Raw genomic sequence first — 9942 nt, forward strand, 5'->3', positions numbered from 1 at the left:
GACTTGCCCAGAAAAAAAAAAGTGTGGGTTGGCTTTTGGGGAGCAGACCTGGCAGGGCCAGACCAAACTGTAGCACCCTGGCATGTGTGGGAACCAGGATGGGGTGCGGGCCATGCCAAGCTAGGCTAGCTATCACACCTATCGATTTGCATGAAAGCCAGAGCAAGTCCTGTAAAGTTAAAACAAAGAACCAGTTGGAAAATGCAAGATCCAGAACTTGGAGCGGGCCTGGCTGGACAGGTACTGACACCTACCAGTATAAGTGTGGGCTGGATAATGGGGTCAGTTGGACTGAGCTAGGCTCCAACACCCTTTGATGTGTGTGAGAGTCTAATGAGATGCGGGATGGACTGGACCAGTCTGCTGCACAGTTCCTGACATCCACAGGAACTGGGGCTGGAGGTGGTCCTGGTAGAGGTTACTGGAGGTTGCTCCGACTGGGCCGTAGTTCCTGCTGGTGTGCATGAGGGCTGAGCGTGTGGTGGACAGGCTTGGGCTGAACCACAACATCCATTGGTTTGTGTATGAGATGGGGCTGGGGACAGAACTGACCAGGTGACTGCAACCACCAGTGTGTGTATAGGCTAATGTGGGTGACAGACTGAGCTGGACCTTCATTGGCTGCAGTTTCTTTTTTTTTTTTTTTATTTAAAAAACACACACACAAATTAAATAAAACATTGGCACAATACATATAAAATTGAACCGGAGTCCAAGTTCACGGTGCAGGAGGCTGGGTGGCAGGTGCAGCACTTTCCTTTTCTTCATATCGAGGAGGTAATTCACGTGGAAGGTAGGGAGCGCGGGACAGCTCCGAGGATGAACCAGTCCCAGAAATGGTAAATATAGATTCACAATCTCTCTCGGAGGCCTCGCCCTGGCTCTCGGGTGCGGGGATCCTGTAGAGAAGGCCAAGAGAGACCAGGAGAGAGAGAAGGGCAACCGTTAAGGACCAGGTTCTTTGCTAGCGTCTCATGCATACATCCGGGCAGTGCTGTCTGCCAGTCATCGCTTTCTGATGCCTCAGATCGGAACACTTTTGTTGTCATTCCCCAGTCACTGAGAAGACACATACAGACAGTTCCAGTCTCCGCCACCCTGTCTTCTGAGACAGCCAGCATAAGCTAGACAGACTTGCAAGCACAAAATGAAAACACTAGGGGTTGGGTGTGGGGACATACGTGCTGGGTTGAGTTGCTGTTCAGAACACCAGCACCTACACTGGCATGCTGCTTCAAGTCCCAGCTATTCCACTGCCAATGCAGCTCCCCGCTAACATGTCCAGGAAGCAGCAGATGATGGCTTCTTTCCTGCCACTCATGTACAACAGTCATGTACAACACCTGGCTCCTGGCTTCTGCCTGGCCCAGCCCTGCCTGCTGCGGCCCTTTGGGCAGAGAACCAATGGATAGAGGATCTTCCTTCTTTTCTCTCTCTCTCTCTCTGATTTAAAAATATATATACCCTTTTTTATTAGAAAAAGAAAAATAAAACACTAACCCCAAGACTTGAAGGCAGGCAGGAAGGCATACTACATCTATGTTGGGGGAACCTTAAGGAAGGTATTGAACTTATGCATGTCTCTAAGACAGGGCTGCCAACAGCGCCCTCCTCCAAGAGGGGACAATTTCATCCAAAAAGCCCACAAATGGGACGCTGAGATCACAGACCGGACTTGGCTTTGCACCAGGGTGTGGGGAAGCCCACTGTGGGAGGAAAAGCAGCCTGCTAGAGCACTGGAGCCACACACAAGCCCAGCAAGCCCTTGCATTCCCCTCCTGGATCCCAAGCTCTCTGATGGAAGTGAGCCTCCTCCACCTGTGCCTTTGACGGCCACCTCTGTGCCTCCCTACTCAACCATCATTCCTGTGTGGGGCTTGTCCCCTGCTTCGTCAGAGCAGGAGAGGGTGGGATGAGACAAAGGGGTTGCTGACACCTTGGTTCAGCAGGCACCTGCACCGTGGACTGCCCAGACCTCCCCCTCCACCCAGAGACAATTTTCAGCGGCTCCTCCTTCTCTCCCCACACCTCATCCTCACCCTGGGGAGCACGGGGAGCCCCAGGACCCCCTACAGCCCCTCTCTTCCTGAACAGTCCCTTGCAGATCCTGGATGCCCCTGTCCTCCAAGCTCAGCTCCTACCTACCCTGTCCCCTCCCTGAAGCCCCCCTACCCAGTCCAGTGCTTCTAGAAGATGCCAAGGGCTAGGGAGCAATCAGATTTTGAGGAGCAGCTCATCTGGGTCAGGGTAGGTTACCCCCCAGGAACTCCTGACACAACCCAAGAGCACTTCTCGACCTGCTGGGAGTGGGGGACCAGGACCCCACAGCCCCATAGTCGAAGACAGAGACCCATCCCTGGCAGCACCAACCCCGAGCGGAAGCCAGGGTGGAGCCCCCCTGGCACCTGCAGGTGGCTTTTACCCTGCATCTTCACTTCCTGTGATGTCCACAGGTTCTCACACTAAGGCCTGCATGCAGGTACAGGCACAGGAAGGGGATGCACACCCCACGCTTGAAATTCCAATGCCAAGTCTTACCCCTGATTAAAAATACTGTGGTACGGAGGTGGGTTTTCGTGGGGAAGTGCACCATCAGCGCCAGCGCTGTGAACCGGAGACACGGGAGATGCTGGAGGGCCAGGGAAGTACGGCGGGGGAGGTGGTGGGAAGATGATCACCGAGTCACCTGTGGGCACAAAGTATTTTCATTAAAGACCAAGGTGGGGCAGCTGGAAGCACGCTAACAAGAGTCAAAGAGGCAAACTCTAAATCCAAGTCGGACACTTGCCACCAAACCCCAGAATTACAAGGAGGGCCTAGAAGCTAGCATGCTGCTGCAACATGCTAAGCCACACTCCACAACGCTGGCATCCCATATTGCCATTGGTGTGAGTCCTGGCTGCTCCACTTCTGATCCAGCTTCCTGCTGATATGCCTAGGAAAGCAGCTAAGGATGCATCAACTGAGTAGGATCCTACCCACCCATGTGGGAGACCTGGATGGAGTTTCTGGTTCCGGGCTCCAACCTGGCCCAGCCACGGCTGTTGTGGCCATTTGGGGAACGAACCAGCAGATTATCAAAATGTGTAAGAGGCAGAAAGTAGGACAGGACATCAAGGACAGGATGAGGATGGGAAGTGAGAGAGGATGGGGGCAGGACTGCTTGCTTCAAGGGCAGTGTTCCAGTTGGGGTAACAGGAAATCCCTGAGAGTGGACAGCGATGACAGGGGCACGCAATGTGTGCATACTCTGCACCACTGAATCCTGCGTTGAGAGGTGGTTGGAGTGGTAAGCTTTCATTGCTGTGGCTGCATTTTATCACGTCGCTATAAGAGCACCTGTGTGTCAAGGAGCACAGAGTTCCCCGTGTGGTGTGGAGGGGCCTGTATTCCACAGCAAGTCCAAACGAATGCAATCCGAGGAGCGCTGGTTCACAGGCTACCTCCCCTTCCTAGGTGTGTCTGCTGCTGATAGAGTATCTCCTTTCAACTCCAAGTTTAACTTTTCCAAAGGAAGTTGCTGGCGATGCGGTCGGGGTGGGGATGGGAGGAGGTTTGGAGCAGTCCTGTGGCACAGTGGGTTAATCTGCAGCTTGCAACCCCAGCATCCTAAATCAGGGAGCCAGTTCTAGTCTCAGCTGCTCCACTGTCAACCCAGCTCCCTGCTAATGCATCTGAAAAGCAGCACCTGATGACCAGAGTACATGAGCCCCTGCCACTCATATAGGAGACCCAGATGGAGTTCCTGCATGCTGGCTTTGTCCAGTCCCAACCCTGGCTGTCACAAGTGCTTCAGATGCCCCTCAGGATGCTACATCGCAAAGCTGCAGGTGATGGTTCGAGTTCTCAGGCCCCTGTCACTCTCGCGGAAGACCCAGACTGAGTCCCCAGGCACCAGACCTCAGACTCAGCTGCTGCAGGAATATAAGGAATTGACCAGAGGTTTGGAACATCTGTCTCTGCTTTTCAAATAAAATGAATATAAATAAATGACCACATTTTAAAAATAAATAAATAGGGTTTGCCATTGTAGCATAGCTGGTTAAGCCGTTGCCTGTGATACCAGCATCCCGTATGGACACTGGTTTGTGTCCCACCTGCTCCACTTCCAGACCAACTCCCTGCGAATGAGCCTAGGAATCCAACAGAGGGTGGCCCAAGTGCTTGGGACCCAGCACCCACAGGGAAGACCTGTGTGAAGTTCCTGGCTCATGGCTTATGCTCATCCCACTGCTAGCCAATGAGGAGTGAACCAACAGATGGAAGATCTCTCTGTTTCTCTCTGTAATTCTTTCAAATAAAAATAAATCTTTTGAAAACAAATATTAAAAGAGGTTGTTTTTGTGGCTGGTTCCAAAACACAGGAATGCCAATGTATTGCATAGGCCACCCAGAACATTCTGGACATGGACTGCACCACTCCATGGGTCTCACAAAGGCCTGTATTACAGTAGCAACCCTGAGTGACAGTTGGGGAAAGTACAAGAGACCCAGGACTTCAGCTCCCCGCAGGGGTGTACAGACCTGCCCGGACAGCACATCTGATGCTTGCCTAGCTTGCATCATGGTCCACTCTCAGGGATTTCCTGTCATAGCCATAGCCATTGGGGCTCCATTTGCCAGTCATCAGCCAGGCACATCCCTGAATGAGCCGTCTGACTCAGCTCGGGTTCAGAGGGCAGAGACAAGGGCTAGACGGGTGACTAACTTCCAGCAGTTCTTCCAACGTGGAGGAAAGAGCAAACCCTGGGCTGGCACAACCCAGCAAAGGCACTCCCCGCACAATGCTCCCGCCCGAGGCAGGCAGGTGCATGATGGCGACATGCCCAGCTGGCAGATCACTGAGGGGAGCCTCTCTCCATCCCTACACCTCAGTCACTTCCTCTCCCAGAACACGACCCCACTCCTTCTCTCTTTCTGCAAGATGAGGACAATTAGAACTCAAAAAACGTGTCTTGCGAATCTCAAGTTGGCCAAGCGTGAGGGTTGCTTCAGGAGCCTCATCGGATCCTTTAGGTGGTCTTGGTGGCTATAGGAATTGAAGCTGAGTGAAGCTCCTTCTCATTGCACAGTAGAGGAAGGGCCTGTGCAACAAGCCTCCAAGGCAGGCCAGCACCCAGCAAAAGCTCAGCCGTCTCCCAGGACATCCATTCTGCCCAATCATCTCGGCCTTCCACACCTGTCCTCCTGCTCTCAAGGGGCTGCTTTCCTGGAGGGTTCCCTTCACTGCTGTCCTCAGAGCCTGCTCTCCTTTCTGGAAGCATGGAGGGCTGCTCCTGCACCTGCTAGCACCCAGCACTGCACTCAGGCCCATACTGAACAGAATAGCCTCTTGGTTACTAAGAGCAGACCCTTTCTTCCAGGATCAAAGGATGCAGGGGCAGCATCCCATATGAATGCCGGTTCAAGTCCTCCCTGCTCCACCTCTGATCCCCCTCCCTGCTCATGTGCCTGGGAAAGCAGCAGAGGATGGTCCAAGTACTTGGTTCCTGCACCCACATGGGAGACCTGGATAAAACTCATGGCCCAACTCTGGCTGTGGCAGCCACCTAAGAAGTGAACCAGCAAATAAAAGATCCCTCCCTCTCTCGCTCTCCCTCTTTCTCTCTAATTCTGCCTTTCAAATACAAAAATAACTTTAAAAAACATGTTAGCACTTCCCAGGTTATGAAACGTAAAGAGCTGTTCGGTGCCCAGAGCAGCAGAGCTGGGTTCCCTGCCTCCACACCAATCCCGGCTCCTCGTGAGCCCAGAGAGCACACTTGCAGATGCAAGAACAGGTGCATCTGAGGAGTGCATCTGTTTGCTCAGACCCCCCTGTGCTCCCAGGAGGGCTCAGTACACCTACAAGTCCTTTCCTCTCACATGCCTCCCCATCAACGCCTGCTTGGCACAGGTGGAGCTTGGTCACTGCCTGTGGCCTGTGTCATGCTGCACCTGTTGCACTCCTTCTCTGCCAGGCCATGCAGGCTGTGGCCTCAGAGCTTCACCCTTTCCAAAGTGGGAGCCTGAAAACCAGCAGCGTGTCAGTGCGCAAGGCTGGTGGGCTCGGCCTTGACTGTGGGAAGCCAGGCCAAGGCATGGGATGTGGTTCTACGCAAGCTGACCCTGGAAACCAGCCACCTCACTCTCCTGCAGAACACATAGGCCTGAAAGTATGTGCTACACATTGCCCAAGGGCAGGAGGTGGCACGCCATGGCACATTTGGTCTGTCTATGCCATTATTCCCCAGCCTTACCCAACCGCGGGGGACAACAATGATGAAGCCACAGGACATGAACGGTGCAGGAAACACTGTCCAGGGCCCTCACTCAAAATGTGAGACCACAGGGTTTTGGATAGAGAATTCCAGAACGTGAATGCTGGAGGGAACTGCAGTGCTGCTTTCAGAAAAGTAGAAGCTAGATAAGGTTAGAGGAGGCTAAGGCCTGATCAGGGACAGCCAGTCTGTGACAGCTGGGAAGAACAGTTCAAGAGTCCCACCGTTGAAAGTGCTGGGAGGATAAAGGGGGGACCCAATGGGCTCACAAGGTGGATCCACAAAGTGATCAAAGGCTCCAAGGCTGCATCAATATCATGACCCAGTGGGTGAGAACCCAGCATCTCACATGGGAGCAATGCTTCAAGGCTCAGCTGCTCCGCTTCCCATCCAGCTCCCTGCTAATGCGCTTGGGAATGCAACAGAGGATGGCCCAAATATTGGACACCTGCCACCACATAGGAGTCCCAGCCTGAGTTCCTGGCTCTTCCATCCCCTTGGGCCAGCCCTGGCCATCACAGCCATTCGGGGAGTGACCCAGCAGACAGAAGATTCTCTCTGTGTCTGCTTCCCACTTCTGTTGCTCTGCCTTTCAAATATATAAATAAATCTAAAAGCAAAAAAACCCTAAAGCTGTCCTCATGGACTTCTCCTTAAGTCACACTTGATATCTCAACACCTCTGCTAAACAGTCATGTCCTCAGGAGCAGGTGAGATGCATGGAAATTTCTCACGCTACAACAGCAGTGCTGCATGACTGTGCAGTGTACATGTGATGGCATGTGGACACATGTGTACGAGGGGAGGTGGTGAGGAAGAGCCAGACCATGCCCACAGACCAGCTGCTGTGAGAATGGCAAGGATGCCAGTGACAGCCACTCACCTACTGTGACCTGGACAGGCTCCATGCTCTGGCTCGGCCCCTCTTCACTCTCAGAGACCTCGTGGGTGGTACTCAAGGTGTTTCTCTTCTTCACGTGGGCGATGACGAAGAAGCACAGTCCCACTAGCACGATCAAGGGCCCCATGATCTGTAGAGAAAGGAACCCGCAGATCTGGGGTTCTGGCCTGGAAGAGTCTGTCGTGTTGAGTGAGTCCTGTACCCAGTTCGAGCTGCAGCCGGGCACCCAGATGCCCAGCACACTGATGAGCATACCGCTGGTCAAGAACAGAAACCCAAAGATGAGGCATTGGACAAACTGGCGGCTCTCGCCACACAGGAAGGCTTGGTCCGGATCGGCCTGGTTGCCTCGCCGCCGCATTTCCAACATCTGCAGGCGTGCCCGCGAGCGGGCCAGGATCACAACTCCCAGTCCGATGATGGCGCACGAGGGCCCGGCGATCTTTAGCACCAAGCTACAGTCTGTGGCGTTTTCATCCTGACACGCCTGGAACCCAAAGATGGACAGCAGGACTCCCACGCACAGGAGGACGGCCCCGAAGATGAAGAGGAAGAAGATGAGCCTGCTAATGAACCTGTTGCGCTGGTCCTCATCCTGCTCCGTCTCCGAGGTCGCTGTCGGCGACATGGCTAGCAGAGCCCCGGGTGAGGGGCTCACTGAGCTGCCTTTGTTCTGCCGTTGTCTGCAGTTCTGTAAACGCAAGCGGACCACGCGTTAGAGCTCCCACGGGCCTTCCTACCCAGGGCTGTTCTGAACCCGTGTCAGGTAACTGCTGCCTACAGGGATGCTTTGGTGGGAGGATGGACTGACTGGTGAGTCAGGGTAGCACCATTTGGAAATTCCCCAAGGTGTGATTTTATGAAAAGAGTCACAAAAGATCAGATTCAGTGATCATGCATCAGAAAAAAATAGCTTTAAAAAATAATAAACCTGGGGCTGGCACCACGGTACCACTGCTATCCCACACGGAACCCAGCAACACTACTTCCAATCCAGCTCCCCGTTGGTACTCCAGGGAAGGCCGCAGAGAATGGTACCCGTGGGAAAGACCCGGAAGAAGCTCCTGGCTCCTGGCTTCAGACCAGCCCAGCTGTGTGTTGACGCCATTTAGGGAGTGAACCACTGGATGGAAGATCTTTCTCTCTCTCTCTCTCTGTGTAATTCTGCCTTTCAAGCAAATAATAAATCTTTATTTAAAAAATAAGACAAAGTAACCGGGATGGTTATTCCTGTTCTGTCTTACAAATTCACTCCCCCAGGGTTCTCACAGGAAACCTTTCCCATCCACCAACGCCCCACACTGCACCCCAACTGTTCTGAGCCTTCCCACAGCAGCTCATCTCTGCTCACTAACTGACTTCCCCTTTTCCATTTTAGACTCCGGCAGCTCTGCATTTCGCACAGTTTCAGCAGCCCAGAAAGGCAGTTCAGGCGCAGATTAAATGAGGACCTGAGGTCTCAGGAGGTGCATGCTGATGGACTGGGTATGCGGGCTTCTAAGCAGCTCCGAGAGTCTCGTAGGCCAAGGTCAAGTGCAGCCCCGTCCCATGGCAGACAACACGCAGAGGCAGGTGGCTCTCGGTCACCTGCTCCTGTGGCACCATCCACTTCCACAAATGAGGGTTAAACCCTGAAGAACTAGTCCCTGCTACAAAGCAGCTCACTGAAAGAAGGCTGTGTGTGCCATTAAGGTGGAAAACACCTTCCAGGAAATCTTCCGGACCCTACACGCCACAGCTATCACATGTGAACGCCACCAGGCAACTGGAGAGAGTGGTACGGGGTGTACCAAGCTGACTTTTCCACCCACTTATCTGTCTTCCTCCCGGGAATGAGCTGTTGGGCCAAGAGACCTTCTCAAAGTCATGAGGGCCTCGGCGTTCACAAATTCAAGCAAAAGAACCCCCAGGGCAGAGGCTCCGCTCTGGTCACCCCAGCACTGCTCCAGGTCCCAGCACCGGGGCAAACCCAGATCCTTCTGGAGGGGATTCCGTTTGGAGAAAGAAAGCTAACTGCTGATCTCCTACTAGCAAGTACCATTCCAGGATTGGGGAAAATGCAACAGAATCAGAAGGTAGTGGGAGAGCAAAGAGAATGTAGCCGGGAGACATTCAGAATTACCCAGGTGCTGGGATCTGAGATAAGGGCAATCCCCAGGACAATGACCTGTCGGGAATTCCTTGTATTCCTGCTATCCTCAATTTTGCGTGAGTCACCAGTTCCCCACTGTCCTCAGGAAAAGTCTCAAACATCCAATTAAGTAGACGCAGCCCCAAGTCCGATGTGAGGCTTCTTTTCCCCAACCAGACAGCACCTGGCGCCGGCTAATCGCTGATCCCAAGTAACGTTAGGACAGTCTTGGGCTGTTTCCCCCACCGGTGCCCGCATTTCTCTCCCTCCACACAGACACCCCTACACTCGTGGGGTCGCACACGGCCCAAGCATAATTACCCCCAAAGCCAAATTCGTCTCCTCCATGCCAAAATCACATTCCCAAGACTCCTATCCGTTTTCCCAAAGGCATCCAAAACCAACAGATCTGGCCAAAGCTCTGGCGAGTCTCCGGAGCCGGAGAAGGAAAGGTCGGGGTCTTTAAGGACAAAAGGGCTCCTGGGTTTTAGGGGGACTCTAGTGCAGCCAGCGGCTGCAGCCCTGAGTAGCCCCCAGGCGCGCGGCTGTGCGCTGCCTCCGCTACTCGCACGCAGCCCGGGCACACGGTGTCCCGGGCACGGAGCCGCTTACCTGAGCCGGGTCGTGCGTGCGCTCGGTCCGCGACAGCG

At 53.7% G+C, this 9942-nt stretch overlaps 1 protein-coding gene across 1 annotated transcript; it reads right to left on the reverse strand.

The window, feature by feature from the left end:
- Positions 1 to 718: 718 nt before the first annotated feature.
- Positions 719 to 7789, reverse strand: TMEM171 (transmembrane protein 171). Its single transcript, XM_040985876.1, has 3 exons — positions 7144 to 7789; positions 2539 to 2686; positions 719 to 899 (listed from the first exon to the last, which is right to left on the reverse strand). The coding sequence occupies exons 1-3, from the start codon at positions 7787 to 7789 to the stop codon at positions 719 to 721; spliced, it is 975 nt and encodes a 324-aa protein (XP_040841810.1).
- Positions 7790 to 9942: the final 2153 nt, after the last annotated feature.

This window comes from Ochotona curzoniae, unplaced genomic scaffold (genome assembly GCF_017591425.1).
Source record: "Ochotona curzoniae isolate NIBS_2020 unplaced genomic scaffold, NIBS_Ocur_1.0 contig_4501, whole genome shotgun sequence".
In the NCBI taxonomy this organism is placed as follows: Eukaryota; Metazoa; Chordata; class Mammalia; order Lagomorpha; family Ochotonidae; genus Ochotona; species Ochotona curzoniae.

What these genes read in the sequence shown, in the direction of transcription:
- TMEM171 (XM_040985876.1), bottom strand. Translation starts at nt 7,789, where the DNA reads ATGTCGCCGACAGCGACCTCGGAGACGGAGCAGGATGAGGACCAGCGC. An exon ending in GCCTGTCCAGGTCACAGTAG is followed by an intron (nt 2,687 to 7,143) that starts GTGAGTGGCTGT and finishes TTGTGCCCACAG; the next exon opens with GTGACTCGGTGATCATCTTC. An exon ending in CACAGTATTTTTAATCAGGG is followed by an intron (nt 900 to 2,538) that starts GTAAGACTTGGC and finishes CCTTCTCTACAG; the next exon opens with GATCCCCGCACCCGAGAGCC.